The following is a 23,140-nucleotide window of genomic DNA, read 5'->3' as shown; positions in this document are numbered from 1 at the left end:
CAGTATTTGCAGACCGCAGATAACTTAAAGCAGAAAGAGGACCCAAATGCAAAGGACGCAGGAGGACAGGAAACAGTGGGTTTATACAGGAGCCAGAGAATCTGGGAAATAGAGTAGACAATTATTATAATATAATACTAAATCATCAGGAGGAGAATAGAAGTCTGGAATCTGACTATTATCCAATCTGGTAGTGAGAATGCCCACATCAATGTTTTTGATGTTGCGGAACAAGATGAGATGGGTTGGCTTGGTTGAAGCCTTGTTGTTGCGGAACTGTTACGTTCATCGAGGAATGGGACCGTGGCGGAGTCAGTGCTGGCCAATGCTGCCCTGCTGGCCCACCCGTTTCCGTCAGCGGAGTACGCATTGACCACTGACGCGTGTTCAATAACGATGTCGGGTTCATGTCTGGTGGTGAATAAAGTCGGAGAAAAAAGCTAGAGCTCCTGTGTCGTCTGTACCTTCACCCCACACGCTTAAGATTTCACCTACAATTGAGTGTTATTAATAATAACACTTTCAGATCCCACTCGTCACTGACTATTTGGCCTTGGGTCCTTTTCAAAGAAATCTTTCCGCTATGAGGGGAAAACCTCCGCTCAGAGCAGCTGCACACCCAGGGGACCTGGGCACTTAGGCCGAAAAGCTTGTTCTCTTAGTGATGCTGGCTTCTTTTCAGTCTTTAGCCTGTTGTGATCACACTATGCAGATTATGACTGTTTAATTATTTACAAATGTACTAAAAAAATATTCATCACTTTATTTATTTCAGACAGAATTAGTCCATACCATTAAAAACTATTTGTAAATCAAATAATTCAAAGCCGGAAAAGGCCTGAGATATTTATTTTATGTATAATGAATACAAAATAGCAAATTAAACAATTATAATCAAATTAGCATAAATAATTAAAATAGTAAAAAAAAAAAGGTAAAAGAGAAAGAAATCTTCAAATATTAAATTATTTTCTTTTTAAGTGAGATATGGGGTGATGGCCCACCCAGAATTAGTACTGTGACAAATTTACCTAATGTGTTTTGAAAATGATCTCTCAAGGATCATTACTTTTCTAATGGCTCTCGCTTGCTCTCCTTTTCATATCTCATTAATTCAAATCTTTCAGGAACTAAAGACATTTGTTTCTTTAGCCAAATCCAAATCAGTGTCATGTCTCTGCTCAGGACATCATTTTCAAGGATATATTAAGGACATTTTTGCAAAATGTGACCAGTGCGACTTTTCCCCCTTTTATCTTTTCTTTTCAATAACATTAAACATAGTAACAATGAAACAATATGTAACAATGTGAAACTTAAACTAGCCTAGAACTAGCCTAGATAAAGACTGGTATCAGTGGTTCCCAAACTTTTTTTGCTGTGCCCCCTTTGTTTTACAAGAAAAATATTCGCCCCCCCCCCCCCCCCCCGCGCGCGTGCATGCACACACACGCACACACACACAAACACATCCTTCAACCACACACACCCATATTTTGTTCCATTGCAGTTTATTTCACACCTCAAACATTTAGTAAACAATTAAGCAAATACAAGTAACCTGCAGGTAGTAATAAAATAAACTACTAACTCTTTTACGCTGCGTCCGCACGTACACGGGTGATTTTGAAAACGCAGCTGTTTCGTCCACACGTAAACGGCGTTTGGAATCACCGAAAACTGAGATTTTTTAAAACTCCTTTTTTGGGTTTATGTGTGGACGAGGAATACAGAGTTGTCACGCAATGTTAAAGGTATGTGCCTTTTTCCACGTCAGGCTGTGCACCACGTTATTGTTTACATGCGATGAATTGCAGAATGGCAGATATTCAGATTAACAGTATTTTGTCTCTATCTTCAGGTTTTACACGCTTACATATACACGCAGTTACTGTCCCTCCATTAGAAAGGCAGAGGGACAGATTGATTATTTTACATGTAGTTCTTTTTTTTCCTGTGTAATAATATTCAACATTGCTATGACAGAAAGAGCTGCATTGTGCTGCTAACACAATTTCAGTTCTTTGCATCACCTGCTCCATTATCCAAGAACCCAGAGTGACATTGAAGCTGAATGAATGCAGATCCCAGCCCAGAACTGCAGTCAAATTAGGCCATCATTTGTGAGCTGCGGTGAAGCCAGCTGCCACTGGACTTCATTAGGTAACTATATATATATATATATATATATATATATATATATATATATATATAGTAAAGTTTTTATAGTCAAACTAATTGTCGGCCTGCCTGTTCTGTTATTGACCTTGTGTCAATACACAACAGTTTATCCATAATGAACACCATGTTCAAAGATAAGGATGTCCATAATTGCAGGTCGCAGGGTCCGATATTTAACTCCTACCTCCGGTAGAACTTCGACAGCATTCCGAAACAGGCTGAAGGTGTTGAATCCAAATGGACCATGTTCTGCACCTCCATTATGTTGTATATAAATATGCAAATAGACTGTATTTACGTTTTTATATGTATGTATCTGTATATTTATTTTTTTATTTTCGATGTATTTATATGTATGTATTAAGGAATTTTATAATGCATTATAACATTTGATATATGCAGTGAATTGTTACAGTGTATTGTATGATGTTATAGAAAGTAGCCCAGAATCTTTTGTTTTGTTTGTTGCACTTATTTACAGTAAGAGGGTTACACGGTGAGGAGGTTTTGTGGTTAATTTTCTTTGTGTAGACTCAGTGTTCATGCAAATACATTTTGTATATTGTATGCAAAACACACGCAGACAATGATTACAAATGCAAACCCTGTGAAGCTCATCCATTGTAAAATTTTACCCTTAAGCCTCCACTTCATATTGCAAGTGAGCTATGCCTGTATACAAATAGCACTGTGGATAAACTACTGGAAATATAAACTAAAGAAGTTCTGAATTTGAATCTGCTGCCCAGCTGTGGCTTTATGTGTCACTTAGAAAGGCCACAGACTGTGCTTCTGTGGATTTCCTCTCAAAGACATTTATGTTTGGTTAATTTGTGATTCTCAATTATCTACAGCTGGAAAATGAGAATATGTGTTGTTATTTCTCTGGGTTAGATTCTCTGTTTTCACCCTGTCGTAGTCCGGTGACCTCATGATGTCAGCAGGTGTGGTCTTCACGTTTATAGTTAGGATAATTGGTTAGTATATCCACTTAACCAATGCCCATTTTCACACATCATAGGCAATTTCCATACATACCCTCAGTCTTAATACTGTTATAACTGTTCTCTGCCTCTGCATGAACCTTTTTGTGTTCATTTTAACCAAAAGAAATTCTTCATTTACAAGGAGACCTTTAGAATTTTAGTTGCTTTCAGAATACTAACCGACTGACAGGATTATTGTATTCTAAAAATAAGACAATTGTTTAGTTTGTGAAGCTGTTACAATTTATTTTTTATCTTTAAGGCTCATACACTCATACTTATGTACCCCCATTATTTGATATTACACAATAACCTCAACATTTGTATTTGGATGTGTATTATAGAATAGCTTTAGATTTAGACTGTTACACTCAAACACTAACAGATACGAACAGGGCAAAGCCCCTTCACTGAGGAATTTGATGGGGATGGTCTGCCTGGACTAGTGTTGGCACCACAAGGTACAAAACTTAAAGGCTGACTCTGCTAGACCAAAACATGTCTATAAATTCTGGTGTTTGAAAGTTTTCTCTCTCCCCAATTCCTTCCCTTTCTCTAACTCTACAGGCCAGACAGCAACATTGGATGGTTGCCATGGTGATGTGAGAAGTGTCGTCTCTTTATTAGGGAGATGTCCAAAAGGTGCAGGAGATGAAACGTGAGCCGGATGTCAGACCTAAAAATTCCCTCCAACTTCTGACCAATCATGTTAACATTCTGTTTTTACAATAAAAGTGTTTACTGCCTCGGTGTGGGAGCCTTCGTCTCAATGACGCCATGTAAAACTGATTTGAAATTCTAACTGTTAACTGTAATAAATTTAGAAAACTTAGAATTTGAGCATATTTGTCTTCTCTCTCATAAAATGAAGCCGACAAAGCCAAAAAAAATGAAGCTGTCATGCATCTTTGACTGTGTGGACATGAGCTAAAGACAAAATTCTTCTTTGGTTGCAGGTCTTTTTGATCCTCTCTAAAATAGTTCCTGCTGTTAAAAACTGGCTGCAAAGCAACAACATCTCCAGTTTGTGATGAAAATATCTAGACAAATAATTCCCCCTGCACAGATCTCAGCATGCATGCTTTTTGGCCATTATCTAGTACCACAGAGCATTTGCATACAGTAAAATGGGTAATAAATTGTGAATCTAAATGACTTTGAAACATTACAGGCCAAAATGTTTGGAAAATCTTTACCAGTCTCAAAATTACTCAAGCCGTCTCAAAACTAGATCACTTTTTAAGGTTGCCCTGTTTAGGAAGAACAGTTATTTTGCTCTGGCCTACTGAAACAATCCAGATGCCCAGCCATTGATCCTGAAAACAATTCTGCTCTTTTTTATGCATCTTTTCTTCTTATTTTGTCTGAGTACTCTATTTCATCAATTCAAAGTGGGTGTGATTTGTATTTGCAGCGGGTAAAATATTTATTGAACATGTCATAAATTTCTAAGTTAAATTTAAATAATTGTATTTCTAAATGCACTTTTGACATGAAATCCTCACCAGATGTTGGTAACAATCTATGCAGTGCACAAAGGAAAAAAAAAAATCATACAATAGATGTCCATACATTGTGTTATGTGTAATAATGAGAAATAACCCAGAGGATAAAACGTATTGAACACGTGAAGAAAGGGAGGTGCGAAAAGGCAGGGAAAGTCATGACATCAGCTGAAATCTGAAATCAGCTGGTTCAGTCCCAGCTGATGACCTATAAAAAGGTGTCTCATTACCAAGGTGTCACACGAGAGACATCTTATTATGGGTAAAATCAATGAGTTCTCACAAGACCTGTGCAACCATATTGTTGCAAAAATACTGATCACATTGGTTACAGAAGAATTTCTGCTCTCAACTGCCATGGCCCTTCTGTATAATCACCACACAAGACTCCATTGCTGAAAAAAAAGCATGTTGAAGCATATTTAAAGGTTCCTGGACAACATTTAGAAAAGCCCGTGAAATACTGGGAGAATATACCCTGATCAGATGAGACCAAAACTGAACTCTTTGGGTCCCATAATATACACCATGTTTGGTGGTCAAGAGGCACTGTATATGACCCCAGAAACACTAGTGATGTTTGGAGGTAGTAGTAGTGAGACATTCTTGACTTTAAAAAAATGTAAAAAATAATAATAATAATCTGCCGCCATTTAAAGATTATGGAGATAAAATGAGGGTAATCGACAATGATTCCGGACACACAGACAAAGAAAGTCTCAGTTGTGTTCAGAGAAAAAAAAATCAAGCTGCTAGCATGGCCCAGACAATCACCTGCCCTGAATCCAATTAAAAATCTATGGAAAGAACTAAAGCTAAGAGTTCTTGTAAGGGGCCCACTGAACCTTCAGGATTTAAAGACTGTTTGTGTGGAAGGATGGGCCAAAATCACAACTGGGCAAGGCATGCGACTAGTTTTGTCAAACAGGAGGCATCTTAGAGCTGTGATCATCAACAATGGCTTCTGTACAAAATATGAAATAAATTTCACTGTTGTTGAAAGATTTCAGCGTCTTCAAAACTTTTTCCATGTGTCATTTCACATTATTACACATAATTTAATTTATAGACATCTGTGGTTTGATTTCTTTGCATGTGTGGATCAGTTGTTACTGACATCTGGTGAGAATTTCATGTCAAAAACACCTTTAGAAATGTATTTACTTAGACAGTTACTAATGTCTTCAATACGTTTTTTTACCTGCTGTATATAGCAAGCATTTAATATTATTTAAATTAAATTGTATTGATTATTGTGTTGCTAATCTTACTCTTTATTAAATTGCATTAAGAATACACTCACACATTGCTGAGAGAAAAGAGATGACATTATGCTGTTATAAAGTTTATTTATTTTGTTTATATAATCAAAAAAATAATATTTGATGTTATGTGCTTGAAATCTGGACTGCTCACAAACCTATAAAAAGAATTACTTTATGCAATCACAGACGTATAATGGCTTCTCTGGGTTGCTAAGATTGCATCCAATTTCATTGTTCATGAGCGATGACAACATTTTTGTTTATTGGATTCTTTTTGTGCACTCCAGTCCAGTAGGTGGCAGTGTTGCACACTTTTCGCGCGGGTTTCCTTAAATGCCGAATACTTCCTGAACCGTAGGACGATTGGGGGGTAGTAGGGCACATGTGAGGGAACTGGTGGGGTTTCTGAAGGATATAGGTGTTTATGAACGAATGTAGTTTTTTTTTTTTGATACAAATTGTAAACTCACTGTCTGACCCATACTCCGGAACAGTAGGAGGCGGTAATGCTCCTTTACGTTGGTTGCCAACCGCCGTTAAACACAAAGAAGAAGAAGAAGAACCGTAGGACGATTTGAACCGTGTCAGTATCCTGACACATTTGCGAGAAAATCGATATTATACTTATTCAGTGTTCAGTGAATCGTGTGGGTGAAACGAAACCTTTGGTGTCCTGCTGCAAAAAAAAGAATCAGGTGAGTGCGACACTTCAACAGAGACCTCCAGCAGCGCATACAAGGACGCTTTTTAAATGTTGCTAACTCTCCTCTTTCATTCAGCCGTAGCTGTGGAAATGAAACAGGAGTACCAGGACCTCATCCTGCAGGCATGTGATGCTTCATCTCTACGAGTCGGTGCTAAAATTCAGACCCTGTGGAGTGGTTATGGGGAGATAGTCCGGCTGCACCTGGAGGGCTGTGACCGGCCCTCCGTGGTTGTAAAACACGTTAAGTTTCCAGAGGAAGCCGAGCACCCCGGGGGTTGGAACACAGATCGATCCCACACACGTAAAGTGAAATCCTACCAGGTGGAGACACATTGGTACCAAAACTATTCCACCAATCAGAGCTGTCGCATCCCTGCCTGCCTAGCTGCCTGTTCCTATGGCGATGAGATGCTGATCGTGCTGGAGGATCTGGACGTGGCCGGTTACGATCAGAGGAGGTATAAGCTTAGAAACTCTGAGAAAAGCTTCAAAAAGCATGTGGCATAAAATCCATAAAAGTCTATGAAGTGTTCATGTTACTCAGATATATTAACCTCCACCCCTTCTCCGTGACTTGTGTATATTTGTGTATGTTTATATAGTATATATGTATACCTAAGCAGTCATGGCTGATTTCCCACCCATAGACAGCATAAAGCTAGTATAAACGTGGAATTTGGTGAGTGAATCATCAGCTTAAATTGGCACTGAAGTCTGATTCTGACCATGAAAACCACAGCTACCCTGCACCAATCCAGTACATTACTGTAGACTAAACAGTACTGCAAACTAACCAAACTAACATTCCCAATCTGCACTATACTGTCTAGTATTTTTATGCAAACTTTAACCCCTGATTATTGGGCTAGATTATATCTACATATTTGTTTGCTTTTTTTTTTTTTTTATCTCCTCCTGTGAGCACTGGTGATGGCTACACCAATAGGATTGTATTTTATGTGTTACTGTTTCTTTCCACAATCGGTTACTGTTGCGAAGGAAAACTGTGACAGGAAATAATAAGTCCCTACAAACCTAAAGTAATGAACCTGTTTTGAAAGTGTAAGGAGCAAAAAAAAAGGACATACTTCTGTGCTGAAATGTAGAGAGTAAAGGTTAAACTTCATTAGAAAAATAAATACTCAGGTGTAGTACAGATACCTGAAAATTCTACTTAAGAACTGTAATGAAGTGTTTTGTACTTGCATTATGTTTTTCCATTTTTCTGCCACCGCTGTGAGAGCGTGCAGTAAAACAGGAGATCTGCATATAAACTATGGCTTGGCATTAATGCAGTAAACACTGGATTCTCGTGTAGACATCAAAAATGTTCATAAATTGTGTTTTAGGTGAGGGAAGAGATAATTTAACTTTCTAAGGGCATCCTATTGTAATATTCATTTGTAATTTTAGGTCTGAAGGTGCTTTTTTTATGTTTAGTTATTTGTAATTTTATTTCTGTTTAATGTAACTTAAACACTCTTCAGTTTCAGGTCCCTCATTTCCAAATTAACTGCTGAAAGAGGCAGAAGCTCTTCCAGGGGTTGTTTGACGTGTGTCTGAAAGGGAGTAGTTCAGATCAGAGCCTTTATTAGCCTGGATAGGTATATCCTTAAAGCCATGATAAAGACGTGCCAAATAGTGAAACAAACATAATTTATGGTGGTTAAAAAAATATATTTTATTTTTTTTAGGACGAGTGTTACAGACAGGGAGATAAAGGCTTGCCTGAGCTGGCTTGCTCACTTCCACGCTCTCTTCTTGGGTGTGGCACCAGAGGGTCTGTGGCCTGTCGGTACCTACTGGCACCTGGAAACCCGGCCAGACGAGTTGGAAGCCATGGATGATGCTGAGCTCAAAGCAGCAGCAGGCGACATTGACAGGATACTCAGTGAGTGCCGCTTCAAGACCATCGTTCACGGAGATGCCAAATTAGCTAATTTCTGTTTTTCCCAGAGTGGGAAGGATGTGGCAGCTGTGGACTTTCAGTATGTGGGCGGGGGCTGCGGGATGAAAGATGTTGTATATTTTCTAGGAAGCTGTATGGAGGAGAGGGAGTGTGAAAAGAGGGTACCAGGACTACTGGACTATTATTTTTCAGAACTAAAGCTATCGTTAAAAAAAGACGTAGAGTTTCATGCCCTTGAGAAAGAGTGGAGGGAAATGTTTGCATTCGCTTGGACAGACTTTCATCGTTTTCTGCTGGGATGGAGGCCAGGACACTGGAAGATCAACCGATACAGTAAACAGCTGACAAAGGAGGTTCTGCGCAAGCTGAAACAGTAATCAGTAGTTTCCATGCAAGTCTTCCTGGGATAAACACACAAAGCACCCAGGAAATCTGTACACACCCATATCCATTCCTGTGTCATTTAATGAAGCATGCTTATCACGTCATTTGTGGGAAAATAAGAGTTGTTGAACTGCTAAGGCAGTTTTACTTTTCCATATGGCCTACTGCAAATTCGGTGCCCAGATGTGAATTAATATCAGCACTTTAAAATCAATACCACACATTACAAAAAGCAAGAAATATGGCTGAAAACATTTCTGGATTTTATTCTAGTACATGCAAAGATGTATTCAGTGGAAATTATTCCGCATGTGCAATATTTATGAAACACAGATAAAAATAAAGGCAACTAATAGCATTATTATTGTAGAATGTGGGGTATAAACAATCCTAAAGTAATAACTTCTACAATCTGTGCGAATATTTTGAGAAAGGAAAAAATCAATAATTTTGCGGCACTTGAGGAGGTGCTAAATACTTTAGCGCTGAGACTTAAAGTCTGGCTGTGTGGTTGGACAAAAACATAACATTTTCTCCAAATGTGGTTTGCCTGTTAGGCAACTTACACTGCCCTCTGGTGGTGGAGTGCCATTCCAACGATCAGTCCTTTGTTTAAGAGGTTCATTTGAAGTAGGCGTGGAAAGATTGAAAATCTTACAAATAAAACAAATACACTTAAAATATATATATATGTATATATATATATATATATATATATATATATATATGTATATATATATATATATATAATATATAATATATATATATATATAATCTCCAAAGTGTCAAAGTAATGAAATGTAAGTCTCAAAAATTGTTTTCTTAAAGATTAATTGTATTACATGTTTTTCCACTTTTAGTAACCAAATGGTAAAGCAATACAAAACTATACTGTGTAAGAATATCATTTTACAGAGGACCTAAATTTACTTAAAATTTACCAGACTGAGTACCAAATGTGGTGAATAAATTAAGATATTGCATCATATCATCAGCGAAGTGCAGCACCAGTGTTGTGAATTGTATGCACACGCAAATATGCTGCCATCTACATTTTCTATAGATATAAATAATTTAAACTAGGCTCTTTTTAGAGTTTATTGCACTGCACTTTGAAATAACATGGCTATATATAAAGCCAAAATCTGCTGACTGGGGACATGAAGTCATTATTCATATTTATGTTTGGGGAATTAAATGACATTGCTGAAGAAAAAAAAATAAAGCTCCAACCCTGCTTGAGTCATTCTTTGCTGGATGATTATGTAGTATTTTTCCTGACACTCATCAGACCAAACAATGTATGTCCAGTCTCCACATGTCCAGTTTTGGTGATTGGTGCAGATTTTATCCTCAGTGTCCAGTTCTAAGTTGACAAGAGTGGCATCTGGTGCGGTCTGGCATCAACGGGGCTTTTTTAAAATTTGCCCAGGGAACTGCTGCTGAATGGCTGTTTTCTCTTTTTTGGTTGTGTAGAAAATCCAGATCAGCACCAACAACCATGCAATCATCAAAGTCAGCTAAATCAACTTGCTTGTCCATTTTGACGTTAGGTTTAAACTTGAGTTCGTCTTGACCACGTCAATGTGCCTAAATGTATTGAATCATTGTCATTATATACTTGCATTAATGACTTATTGAAAAGGCATACCTAATAAAATGACCAGGAACGAAATATTGGTTCTTATATTTATTGAGTCTGCGTGTTACTGTTGTCTGCTTTGAAATTACAATGTATATGGTCAACTTCTAAAACACCTTTATATCATAAGACTTTAAACTATACTAAACTAGAACTGTAGATTTTCAATTCTAAATTTCAAAGTGAAATCAAAAACACGAAACTATAATAACGTTAATGCGTATTTATTACTGCGGTGCAAGGTTTTGGTTTTGTTTTGTTTTTCTTTGTTTTTTTGATCAGCTGTTGCAAAGAGAATGACGTGTTTCCGCTCTCACACCCGACATTACAACAACAAGGCAGGCGAGCCGAGCTGGGACGGGGAGTCGACACTGACTGACTGACTGACTGGAGAGTAAACAGGTACAAACAGAAAGCCTTCTGAGGCAACGTGTTCTCATTTATTATCGTTAGACCTTTAAATGTGCTGTCACCTTGGGAGAAGCTAGCTAGTGCCACCGAATTATTACCAAACCACAGCGACGCTAGCATTAGCCAAGAAGCTAACGGCGTTACCCTGGCTTCATAACCAAGGGTCAAAATAAAAGCCGAGTTGATCGGAGTGACCGGCCCAGTGAGGCTAGTTTGCTATGTGTGTTAGTGTGTTCGCCTGAGGATTGTACAGATAATTAGCGTTAATAGCTCACCTAACTCTAAACCGTCAGGTTTAACCCGACTCGGTGTGATTTATAGTTAAAGTTGCTGTACTTACTGTAAAGATGAGCCAACATGGCAGGTATCAGGAAGTTTAACCGAAACTCCCGACCCCTCCGCCTCACCTGCGGTTATTTTCGCTTGCGTGTGCTACATTTTGTAGATACATTGCTTTTCATTGTGAGCCAGCTGTGAATTGTTGTTGCAGTGCGCTGGTGCATTGCTTATTACAGTATGCAAAAGTGAGCTTTTTGTTGATCAGTTTCCTCAGTTGCAGTAAGTTTGTGGCAGAGTGTCAGACAGGTAGGACAGATGGACAATTATTGACTGGTGACCTGCCAAGGGTCTACACCCCTTGACACTTTTGGATGAGCTCCAGCCTCGTAACCCTGAATGGTTAAGCTGGAGTTTATCTTTATTAATCATTTGTAGCTTGTAAGTTAGTTTATTGATCCTATATTTTAAGGTTTTTTTGGCACACTTGGGGAGGGATTTAACTCTGTCACAGACATGGACAGGGACAGCTGCAGTAGTTATCCCTTTAATACTTCTTTGAAGTTGACCTGAAGGATGACCACACAGATTTCCATGTTGCATGTGTGCTTAAAATTTAAATTTCAAAAAATAAAATGATAGATATTAGAAAAATACTTTGTATAAATAAAAGCAAAATGTTTTAGGATAATGTGTAATCTATAAATGCTACTCTCTTTTTTAAAAACAGAAATCCAACAACCTGCTACCAGAAGAATTCCAACTCATAAAAGATCTAGAGATGAAGCAGATATTGTAAAAGGGGACCCACCAGCCCCTTACCTGCAGCATTGACTGTTTTTGGTGTTATACAAGTACCAGCATGGAGAGAATTTGAGGTAGCTTACTCCTCAGGACAGTCCTGAGTTGTGTCAGTGAAGGTTCCTCAGAGCCCACTTTCTAGTAATATGAGCCATGGACTCTGGGGCAGTTGATAGTCCTGTGACCTTGGTCATTAAGGCCCCCAACCAGAAGTATGAAGACCAGACCATTAACTGTTTCCTTAACTGGACTGTGGAGAAGCTGAAAAGTCACATCTCCAGTGTGTACCCCAGCAAGCCGGTGAGTAGCTTTTTGTCTGTCTGAAAGAAACCAGAATCATGATTATTTTGATTAATAATCACATTATATATAATTTGAAACAGTAATTCATTTTTTCTGTAGGCTGCTTGACATTTATTAAAGGCATTTATCATCAGTTTACAGATATAAAAAAAAGTAAGTTAAAAAAAATAGATGTAAATGAGGTGATGTACACCATGTTGTCCAATAGGAAGAAAGGCCTGGGCTGTTGGTCCCTAGCAGCTTGCAAAATGCATAATAGAGTCTTTCCACAGGTCCAGTGGTTCAAATCTTGGTACAACTTTAACTTCCTCTAGATAGACCTTAGTGACCAAAGATTGTTTCTGTTCTGTTGTTCAAAGCTGAACTACAGCACCATTAAGTTTCACTTTTAGGAAGAAAGAAAAATGCGCTTTGTAAAGGAAACGGATGTGCTTGATATATAAATACAACAAAAATAAGAGATGTATAGAAAAAATTAGTACAAAGAGCAAAGTATTTGTTTTTGACATTCTTTTATTTAATTCATTAATTGTTGACATACAACATCTTCATTGAATCCAAGTGATTGCTGAGCCCAACCTCATATTATGTTTGATACAGAATAATCAGATTTTCTGTGGAGTGAGTTTTTGTGTGTGTGTGTGTGTGTGTGTGTGTGGGGGGGGGGGGTCAGTTTATTAAAAGGATACATGGATTTAAAATTAAGGACAGGATGAAGTTTTCATGGAGGTATTCATATTTCAGCAGGCTAAAGAGCACAGCAGCAAGCACTGTGCTAAAATGGGGTTATATTTGTAGACTCGTGTTTCACCCAGAGGTGTGCCCCACTTTAAGACTGGAGTACTTCTCTAGTATTACAGATGATCCTAATGCACCAGTATGCAATACTACTCCCATGCAGACATTATCATTTGACCACTGATGTGATGTTCCTGAAAAAGTGGAAACACAGTAATTCAAAGACAACTTTGCTTTGATTCTTCAGTGAAAATGAGGCAATGGCCTTTGAATTGTCTGTATTCCATCGCGGTCAAGTTGCTCTCATAAAACAGATAAGGAGAAGCGAAAGCCTTGTGAAGAACTGAATATTTGATTGTACACATCACAGGCTTTCAGTAGGCTTTGAAATCTAATCCAGCCCAGTACTTTCATTTAACCACAAGCCACCTAATCACTTTACAAACATGACAGGTTTGATGTCTCATACTTTGAGCTATCAGCTACCAAAAGGCTTTCTCAACTGGAAACAAAAACATGTTGATGTTGCTGCACCGAGTTAGCTATGAAGGTTAAAGGGAGCTGGTTGTGACAGAGTAGTAGCTGGCAGTGTTTCCATAAAAACATGTTTGTGGACGTTTGGGTTTAAGTTTACTGTGAGGGCTGTGTTTGCTCAGACGCTCAGTTCAAGCTCTGCTTGGTGTCTCAAGAAGAAGCCCAGCAGTTTATCATCCTGCAAAGACACCTGCATCAGGTTACACTGTATAGAGGAGACTGGTGTGATTGTGTCAGACAGTGACCTGAATGCCTGTCATTTTCAGAATATTTAAAAGCATAATTTTAAAAAAAAAAGAAAGAAAGAAAAAAAAATTACCCTCGCTCTGTGTGTGTATATATATCACTTCTTTGTCTCATTGTGTGATGTTTGTGTTTCAGCTGTCCAAAGACCAACGGCTGGTGTACTCAGGAATGCTCCTTCAAGACCACCTGCAGCTCAGAGATGTGCTTAGAAAGGTGAGAGCCACGTATCGATGAGTTTTTGGGAGGGGATGTTAAGTTCCTGGGAATTCCTTGGTGAGAAAATATTGGATCTGGATTTTTCCTACAAGGGATCATATAGATTTCTTTAAATTTCAAGCCAGGTAGCACACAGCACACCTTGTTTTACAGTATAAACATTAACAAAACAAAGCATAAAGTAAAGTTCTCTGCATTACCTTTCATGAAATAACTTACCTTTCTTGTCTGACCTCATGTGTGTGTTCAGAGTTTGAATTTAAATTTTCAAAAGTTGTTCCAAAGGTCAAAACCGTGATGTGTCTTTACTCTTGTTGAGCGCACTGGCTTGTAATTAGTGCCACAGCTGTCAGTTACTTTAGTAACTATTCTATTAATCCATTGAGTAACCGGGTAAGAAATATGTTTGTCTTATTAATGAACAATAAAAATATTAAATCACCTACAACGTACATAAAACATCTGCCTAAAAAACCAAAACATTTTCTTAAATTCAAAGATAACTAATCACAAGTACAATAATCTCAAGCAAAAGAAGTTATACATGCAACGGAGCCAGTTCATAAATTAAAATAGGCTTTGCTTTGTCTTCTTGTAAGACTTTTTTATGAAACAGTAAGCAAAAAGGAAAGCAAAAAGGTTTTGTTTGTTTTTGTGCTAGTGAGTGAGCAGGTATGTGTGTCTTTAAGCCTTTAAAGGACTATGTGGTGTCGGCAATGAAGAAAAACGAGCATATCAACATTCTCAGAGCTCAGGCTTGACCTCGGCTTCAAAGAAATGTTTCCTGTTGCAGAAAACAGATGTCCTGATAGTGTAGATGTTTATAATTAATGTTTATTATAATTCAGTGTCCAACATAGCAGACGCAGATCAGTGGCCTGTGTCTGAGCTTTACTGGCCTGCAAATGAGAAGAAAGAAAAAAAACTTTTATATTTTTAAATATTAATACAATTTAGCTGATACAGTTTTGTTTATATTTTATATCAGTCTAAATCTTCAAAATAATGTTACTTAAGCATTGAAAGAAATGTGTTCTAGTATCGTTGCAGTCCCACTTGTAGCCTTTGTTTGAACCAAATGTGAAACAAAAGATGAAAACTGAGATAAACAAATCTTTGTTTTCCTTCTTCGGGGAAATTTAAGAAGCCAACACGGCTCTCAAAGATTCGTGAATTTAAATGTGTTGAAACAAAGGTGGTTTAGATAAGTCTTTGATATGATTGCCAAATACATCCCCTGAGGTGTTTGGAGCTGTCTGCCTTGCTTCTAGAAGTACTTTGCTTTAGAAAACAAAACACTGAAACTAATTTATTAGTGATGTTTGTGAGTGAGCTGTCTCACACAGTTACAGTAGAGTAGTTGTAGCGCATTAAGTCAGAACAACATAATTTCCCTAGGGATTAATAAAGTATGTGTAAGCAATTTTGTAACTGTTGGTATTTAAGTAGCTACAAATTGTGAGGGACTGATGGCCGTGCAGGAGGCATGTGTAGTCAGTTGTTCACATCCTCAGTAGTAGTTTAGCTGTTGCTCGTAGACATTTCCATCTGTGGGGGAAGTGAAACGGGCAGTCTGGGAAACAATAGCCGATGTGATGCGTGTCACCAACAAACGATGAGCATTGTCTGAATTCTGGCCATTTCCACTCTAATCCTTTCTTTCTCTCTGTGATCTGCTGGTGCCTTCTCCACCACCTTCTTTTTCTTCCTCCCACACATCTGGATCGCTCCCTGGCCTTGTCGACCCACAGCACGATGAATACCACATGATGCATCTCGTATGTACCTCTCACAGTCCCCCCGGCTCACCTATGCCTCGGAGTCCCTCCAGCACGACTGCTTCTGATTCCAGCGTGAGTAGATCAACACTTACTAACACAATTTATTCGTGCTTTTAATGTATTTTTACAGTTTTAAAAACTCTGGTAAGCAAATGTTTTTAAAAACATTTTATTAAACTGACCTGTCATAATTAAAACAGTTAGAGACTTATTCTGATTAAGTTGCAATCAACTTTAACTGGATGTGTTTCTGTGATTTTCGGTAAAAACTATGAAAGCTGTTTGATTAGGCTGCAGCCTCCATGCTCCTCATCTTCTCTCAGGGCAAACTTGATCTTTTCTGTGTGTGCTTGATTTAATTATTGGTTTGTTATTGGTGTTCACACAGAGTTCAGAGAGCGCTGGCTCCGTATCTCCTGCCACCACACCAAATCAGGAAAGTCAGTCAGCCTCTTCATCCTCCTCCTCTTCTGATCCAGCGAGTTTTGATGGGCTGAGGTACCGCGGCGGCTTCGCCCAGTATCCTCAGAGCACCGCTGGTATCCCTCAGTGGTAAGCAAACAACACCAAGACATGAGACTGGGCTTTTTTTTTAGCTCTAAATGAGCGTTTGTGGGTTTTTATGGTATCACTATACAGGAGAGGGGCAATTTTACAAGCACTTTTAAGTGCCGTGTATCAGGGTAACTCAAAGCATTCACAAAGTACTGCTGTCTGAACACACACAGAAAAATCAGCTTTGCCTAAATTTTACCACATGCACTTCACATTACTGTAACTCCTCAACAATTTTGGGCTAGAGAGAAAATTCAGATGGTTCCTGAAAGACGATAATTATTTTTTGATTTTATTAAAGAAGTACAAAATATGTCCAGGCGGCCGACATGATACCTGGGAAACAAAGGGTTAAGCCAAACTCTCTGTGTTACCTGTTAGCTGACATAAGTCTTTAATTTTTATTTGTTTGTTTAATAAACAATAAAAAGACAAGTTAACAGGTTTACAGAGCAAAGAGCTATAATGTCTGCTATCTGTTATTATATATTAATGGGAAAAAGTTCTGACAGTCACATCTGAGCATTTACCCCCAAACTAATCTATGTCTCTTTAAATTATAGAAAATATAAATTTGTGCTAAAATATAAAATAAAATAAAATAATATGATTTGTATAAATAGAGGTCTTGCAATAGATGCCAGCCAGGTGCTAATGACATAAGTACTCACTAAAGTTTTGTGAGATATTATGTTTGACATCAGGTTGAAAGCAGGTCTGTGGTTCTCAGAAGCTAATAGGACGACCCCGAAGATGGAACATCAGTTTATGGATGTGTGTCAGTTGTGCAGCTTTGTGTTAATGCCTTTAATAACAAATATGACGCCCTCTCCCTCCACAGGCCCGATGCTGCTCAGGTTCCCTTTCATGGGGGCCTACCTGCCAACATGCCCCCCCACCCCATGTACATGCCAATGCAGATGCTGTGGTGGCAACAGATGTACGCTCGTCACTACTACATGCAATAGTAAGTGCAAAAACTGTCCTGCTATCATAATGCCAGTGACAGTTTGCCCAGTGACATATTTGTTAGACTACATTTATTTACTATGATTACTTCGCGTTTGTCTCTTTTGTTTCCATTCTCTCTCCCTATTCTCCTTCTTTTTATCTCCATTTTCTCAGTCAAGCAGCAGTAGCTGCCTCGCAGCCTCCCAGCACCTCCCCTCCCTCCTCCCCCACCCCCTCACCCCATCAGCCTGCCCAACCCAATGCTGTGCAGCCACCACTGGGACCTAACGCGGCCCCCAACGCCTTGCCAGAGAACCAGCCGCCCAACCCCATCCAGATGAACGCTCAGGGCGGAGCCGTCCTAAATGACGACGAGATGAACCGCGATTGGCTGGACTGGCTTTACACATTGTCTCGCGTGGGCGTCCTGCTCAGCATCGTCTACTTCTACTCTTCTTTTAGCCGCTTCGTCATGGTGGTCGGAGCCATGTTGCTCGTCTACTTGTGAGTTATTTCTGCAGAAGTTGTAAAAACAAAAAAACGTATAATTTGTACTTTTAATTTTGACATTTTCACATCTGTGTTCATGACGGTGTACTGAATGTGTTTTTACTGCAACTTTATTTTCACCAATCATTTCAGTCAGTCATTTTAGATATATCTGTTAAAAACAACTCAAGTGTGTCAAGTGTGTGTCTATGTTTCAGGCACCAGGCCGGCTGGTTTCCTTTCAGGCCAGAGCAGCAAAACCTCAGAGGTGGAGGAGGAGTTCCACAGGAGGAAGCAGAGAGACACCAGGACATGCAGGAAATGGTGAGCTGGGCACTGTCTGTCACTGTTTTTCTGCCTTACTTTTCTAGCTTGTTGTTTTCAAAGACAAAAATCAATTAAAATTTCTCAGACTGACAGACGACCTGATGAAGTTTGGCTGCATCACACCAAGTACACTCTGGACTGTTTCCCATCTTTGGAAGTCAATGATGATGTGCCAAAAATCAGCACTTGCCACACTTGAAATATGTGCAGAGACTGCAGAATACTTTGCACTGTACTTTGAGTTCCTTGTCTTGGCCTGCTGATCTCTGTGCATTTCTTTGCTACCTTGATGTCTGAAGTGGATACATACAATGTGAAAATCATAATTTTTGGTATTAAATTATAGAATAGATTATAGATTATAGCTTTTACAGCTGATCGACAGCAGTCCTAGGATGATCCTTTACCTGTAAACAGAAAAATCCTTTGTTAAAAAAAGAATTTCAGATTGCTGATAATGTGACAACTCAAAACAAGACTGTAGATGTCACTAGATATTATAAATATCTTGGAGTTTGGCCAAATGAATGTCTTTTGTTTAAGCATGTAGCAGTTTAATTTCTAATATAAAACTGAGAGTTCAAATTTATTCTAACAAGGCCTATTTTTTTTGTTGGAAGAAATAAAGACAGTTGTTTTTTAATAGGCAACTTCTTATTCACTCATATCTTTTCAAATTATTTCAGGTCTTTTCTGAGTCTTAACATGAGAGTACAGCAGAGAGATGGGCTGATAAAAACAGAAATGAAAGCAGGAAGGTTTCTGGGAAAATGGTTTAAGGAACTTGGCATTTCAGACTGCTTTTATTCTCTGTTTCTTAACATCTTTAAGGTTTTTAGTGTTTCATTTGTGTACATGATGATGTGTCAAGTAAACATAAACTTGCAGCGCATTATGCAACATAATATCCTGCCAACTCACAGGAAGAGCTTCCAAAATTTAAATGCTCTTATTGTCATTTTAAGGTGGAGTTTAAAGCAATCAGTCCAGAATATGTCTGAAAGAGAACGTCTTTAATCTTTTTGTCTCTGTTTGTTTGTGGCAAAGGAACGACTGATGGACGAAGGAATGGAGGACGATGACAGTGGCGAGGATGGAGGTGGAAGAGCGGAGGATCAGGGCCGGGCGGCGGCTGCTGCTGCCGTCCGCGAGCCGAGTTTCATTACAGTCGCGTGGTCCTTCATCAGCACCTTCTTCACCTCACTGATCCCCGAGGGACGACCCCACCCAGACAACTAGGTAGACCCCCTTGCTTCTAAAAATAATTCTTCTTCCTGCTACAGGAAGAAGCCACATCTTTACTGGCCATAAATAACCCAAACGCATCTTCACACAATCCCATATGGTCAAATACTCCTTGACCGAAGAGCCCGCCTAGCCTCCTGTCCTCAACCAATGAATGAAGTGTAAGAGCAGTTGCAGTGTGTTGCTGCAGTAATGGAACCTTTGGTAAAGTCATGTCAGTGCTGTGTTAATGGAGTAAAAGCTTCAGCAGTGAAAGTTTTTGTTTTTGTTTCATCGCTTGTGAATTCATTAAGACTTGGCGATGACGAGAGACGCTAAAGGGAGTTGTCTTCCATTTTGAGCTGTGATATGGTTATGCTTGTGAATATTTTATTTCATTATTTTTTTTAATAATGGATGTGACCCAGAAATAAAAAGAAAAACAAAGAAAGGAATTTCCCTAAAATAATAGGGAAACGTTTCCTTAACAAACCATGGAAAACACATCCTCAAAGACATTTTCATGTATGCACACAGTGTGCATATAGACATTGCAGCTACTGAAGCACATTGTTTTCCCACTTTGTGTATTTTAAATATCTATTTACACATGTAAGTATATGCATCTTTAATTCCTGAATATATGCTTTTTTTGAATAAAAATCTTGCTGCAGTTTAATTTGCCTGCTGTGGTGTACTTTCTCTAGTGCGCAGTTGATGTAGTTCCACTGATGTCCAGCAGGGGGCGGCATTCACACGCAGATATTGTATCCTCCTCTTCTCGTTTCCCAGATTATACTTTTGCAGTTCCTTTCTTCCTTTCCTTCTTTCCTCACTCTTATTTCATCCATCAGAGATATGGGAGCAGCAAGAGTTGAGGAAGAGACATAAGGAGGCAACAAAATAAGACGCCCTTGTGCTTTGAAGCCGTCATTTTAAAGTGATTTCAGTAAAATATAAGTATACCATATGACCTCAGATGTCAGATGTGCTTATATATTTAAATCTATTTTGAATTAAATTTACAGTGTAGCATAATATGAAAGAATATACAGATAAAAAAAGTTGAAGGGTAGAGAGTTTGACTGAACATTTCAATCATAAATGACAAAAGAAAAAATAAGAATATAAAGGTTCTGTCTCTGAAAGCCTTTTCTGGCCAGGTTTTGTGCTGGCCTTTACAGCTGTGCGTCTCATCTCTTTTCCACACTTCCACAGAGGATGCATCCTTGATTATAGCTCTTCTCATCACTTTGTTCTCCAGATGCATTTTAAGATTTGAGATGTCCTTCAAAGATGGCGTCCTAAGCTCGATGTCTGCAGGAAGTCAGTTCTGATTTTTCTTCTGTTTGCTTATGTATTATGTCCCATCTTACACAAATTTTGTTCCCGCACTTAATCAGTGTGTGATTTCTGTTTCTGAACTGTTCAAAATTCTTCACAGCAAAAAGCAAATTGTCAAAATTAGAAAAGGGGGTCAGATCACGAGGTAAAGACAGTACAAGACAGAGAGAAAAATTAAGATGCCTGGCCATTACAAACCTCTCCAACTTAAAAGGTCAGTAGATATCTCAAAGCTTCCACTGATTGTGCTGAAAATAAAATATATTGGGCTCCCTATCTCTGCTTGAAGTGGGAAACATAAACAAGTACAAACACTTGAATCTTTTTCACGCATATTTTGCTGCCTGAACTTTCCTAAATGTTATCCCAACAGGAGTGCACGTGAGAATGAAAATATTAGCGGGTCTTTAACCTTTCTAATGCAAAGCCTGTGTGATGATGGATGTGACAGTAGATCAGCTGATATACTGTTGCATTCACAGTCTGGGTCCACGGTGGTAGTCTCTGACTTTGAGAACGCTCTCCTTTCATACAGATGCTGATGGTCATTAATGGCGGCACCAATAATCTTACACAGTTTGGCAATCCAATCCTGATTCAGCAAGTTAATCATAATGATACATTTACAGAGTACATTTGTCCTGTTAACAGTGCTTCCTGTTTGCTTCCAGTGAACCTGAAATTGTAATGTTTTGTACAGGGGAATGCTCCATCTGGTCACATTTTACTGCATGCTTTTTTCTGACCCAGAACCATAACTGTACAGAAACAAGCAATAAATAAAATAAAACCCCTTCAGTATGCAAAGGCAGCTTCAGAAGACTATATACTAAAAGTAAAAAGAACATGGAAGATTTGAATACAGGGTTAGCTTGCTTCTGACTGCTTGCACTACAAACTGAGCCTTCAGCACAGAGTGTGGCTTTTCCCCCAACTTTACCTGCTGAGAACTGCAGGCTTTCTGCATCTACAAATTTTAATGACTATCAGCAAATGTTTCGATTGCCGAGCTGTGTAATAAGCTTGTCCTTACAACAAACAGCCTAACACTGAATTAGGGGCTTGAAAGTTTACCTGGCTGAACATGTGCAGGCTGACACAATCCTCACTGATAGAGCGGTGAGCTGGGAAGCAGCTCAGACAGCGATGCACTTCAGAGAGTCCTCCAAAACCCCCTAATCGAATGACCATGGATTTTTGTGTAGTTGGGAGTAGAAGGTCCAATTAATTATGCATGACAGCGGCTTGACGGCCATTTGATTTTGTAACGTGCGCCCCCTCTGAGCCGCCGATCCAATCAGGTTAGGACGCACCACCACACACACACTTTCTCCTCTACGTCCACACAGCTCCGGGGTGAGGCTGAGACTCCCCTTATCAGTGGGAGAGATTTCTTTAAGAGGGTGTTTGGGGCCTTGTAGGACATTTCATCATCATAATAAGTCCTTGTTATGCAGCCGGCTCACTCCTGTTTCCCTGCTATCAGGCCTCGTTGTCTTCGGAGATTCAGCAGTTGGGCTGGACACCTGCCACAGCGGGGGGAGAAGAGATAGACTGAGTTCATTAGGTGAACAGGGAGGAGATGGAGAGGAGAGATGGAGTGTGACACCTGTGAGGATGATATGGGGATGCAGTGCTTTCAGTAAAAGTGCCTTAACTGAGCACATGCTGTAAACGTGGTACAGTGTGTTTAGGCCAGGTGTTGGTGGATGCATCCATATATGTCACACAGTGAAAAACACCTACGTTTGCTTTGCTGCTCCAGTAAATAACAATAAATAACTAATTGCTGTGAATTCTCTGTTAATTTATCCTCAAGTTAAGTCACACGTTTTTGTAGGCTGTTGCAAACACATCCAAAAAACAACAAAGCTTGACTCAAAATGCTTTCCACTTATGGAAGGTGGATTAACAATATATAAAAAACAGGTTGTGCAAGTTGATTTAAAAAATGGACAATACGTAAATATGACAAAACTGATCTAGTTTTGTCATATTTATAGTTTTAACTTCATATAGTGTTTAGCCCAACAACAGTAGGATTCTTTGGCTTTACTTCATAAACTGAATATCTTAAGCTAGTTTTTAAGAGGAACTGTGGGTGCATTTTAAAGTATTTTATCACATCGGAAATAGTCTGAGTCTCAATTTCTCTTATTCAATTTGGATAGTAAGGTCAGAATTTGACATAAACAACATGAAAGCATGGATCCAACCTACCTTATGATGGTGTCATGGCGTGTGGGGTATTTTGGGTTTCTCAGAACCAATGAGCACGATTTACACCACAGCATCTGAGTGTTGTTGCTGATGACGTTCATCCTTTTATGGCAGTGTTCCTCTAGACCTCTGGTGGATGCTTCTAA

General features: G+C 38.9%; 2 protein-coding genes and 1 long non-coding RNA gene across 4 annotated transcripts; 2 read left to right on the top strand and 1 right to left on the bottom strand.

The window, feature by feature from the left end:
- The first annotated feature begins 6,239 nt into the window (after positions 1–6,239).
- On the top strand, positions 6,240–9,617 carry pkdc (protein kinase-like domain containing). Of its 2 annotated transcripts, XM_085176352.1 has the most exons (3): positions 6,240–6,636; positions 6,717–7,101; positions 8,338–9,617. In XM_085176352.1, the coding sequence occupies exons 2-3, from the start codon at positions 6,731–6,733 to the stop codon at positions 8,927–8,929; spliced, it is 963 nt and encodes a 320-aa protein (XP_085032478.1). In that variant the 5' UTR covers positions 6,240–6,636; positions 6,717–6,730; the 3' UTR covers positions 8,930–9,617. The 2 variants fall into 2 exon arrangements, with proteins under 2 accessions (XP_085032478.1, XP_085032477.1); XM_085176351.1 differs by lacking the exon at positions 6,240–6,636 and having other exon boundaries at positions 6,654–7,101.
- A 1,239-nt stretch (positions 9,618–10,856) lies between these two features.
- On the top strand, positions 10,857–20,109 carry herpud2 (HERPUD family member 2). The gene is made up of 9 exons (XM_085177767.1): positions 10,857–10,980; positions 11,996–12,366; positions 14,023–14,100; positions 15,855–15,956; positions 16,273–16,436; positions 17,281–17,406; positions 17,565–17,894; positions 18,098–18,203; positions 19,254–20,109. Exons 2-9 carry the CDS (start codon positions 12,220–12,222, stop codon positions 19,443–19,445), a joined length of 1,245 nt encoding a protein of 414 aa, XP_085033893.1. The 5' UTR covers positions 10,857–10,980; positions 11,996–12,219; the 3' UTR covers positions 19,446–20,109.
- LOC146508798 (uncharacterized) lies at positions 19,819–23,093 on the bottom strand. Its single transcript, XR_014876904.1, has 2 exons — positions 22,995–23,093; positions 19,819–22,300 (listed from the first exon to the last, which is right to left on the bottom strand). It is a non-coding gene; the product is annotated as an uncharacterized LOC146508798 (long non-coding RNA).
- Positions 23,094–23,140: the final 47 nt, after the last annotated feature.

This window comes from Neolamprologus multifasciatus, chromosome 11 (assembly GCF_963576455.1).
Source record: "Neolamprologus multifasciatus chromosome 11, fNeoMul1.2, whole genome shotgun sequence".
NCBI lineage: Eukaryota > Metazoa > Chordata > Actinopteri > Cichliformes > Cichlidae > Neolamprologus > Neolamprologus multifasciatus.
The sequence above is the reverse complement of the archived record's forward strand: the minus strand, read 5'-3'. Positions and strand labels throughout refer to the sequence as shown.

Excerpts from the sequence above, each read along its gene's own strand:
- pkdc (XM_085176351.1), top strand. The coding sequence starts at position 6,689 with ATGTTGCTAACTCTCCTCTTTCATTCAGCCGTAGCTGTGGAAATGAAA. Across the intron at positions 7,102-8,337 it reads GCCGGTTACGATCAGAGGAG|GACGAGTGTTACAGACAGGG; the intron begins GTATAAGCTTAG and ends TATTTTTTTTAG.
- herpud2 (XM_085177767.1), top strand. The coding sequence starts at position 12,220 with ATGGACTCTGGGGCAGTTGATAGTCCTGTGACCTTGGTCATTAAGGCC. Across the intron at positions 14,101-15,854 it reads TCAGAGATGTGCTTAGAAAG|CACGATGAATACCACATGAT; the intron begins GTGAGAGCCACG and ends GTCGACCCACAG. Across the intron at positions 17,895-18,097 it reads GCCATGTTGCTCGTCTACTT|GCACCAGGCCGGCTGGTTTC; the intron begins GTGAGTTATTTC and ends TCTATGTTTCAG.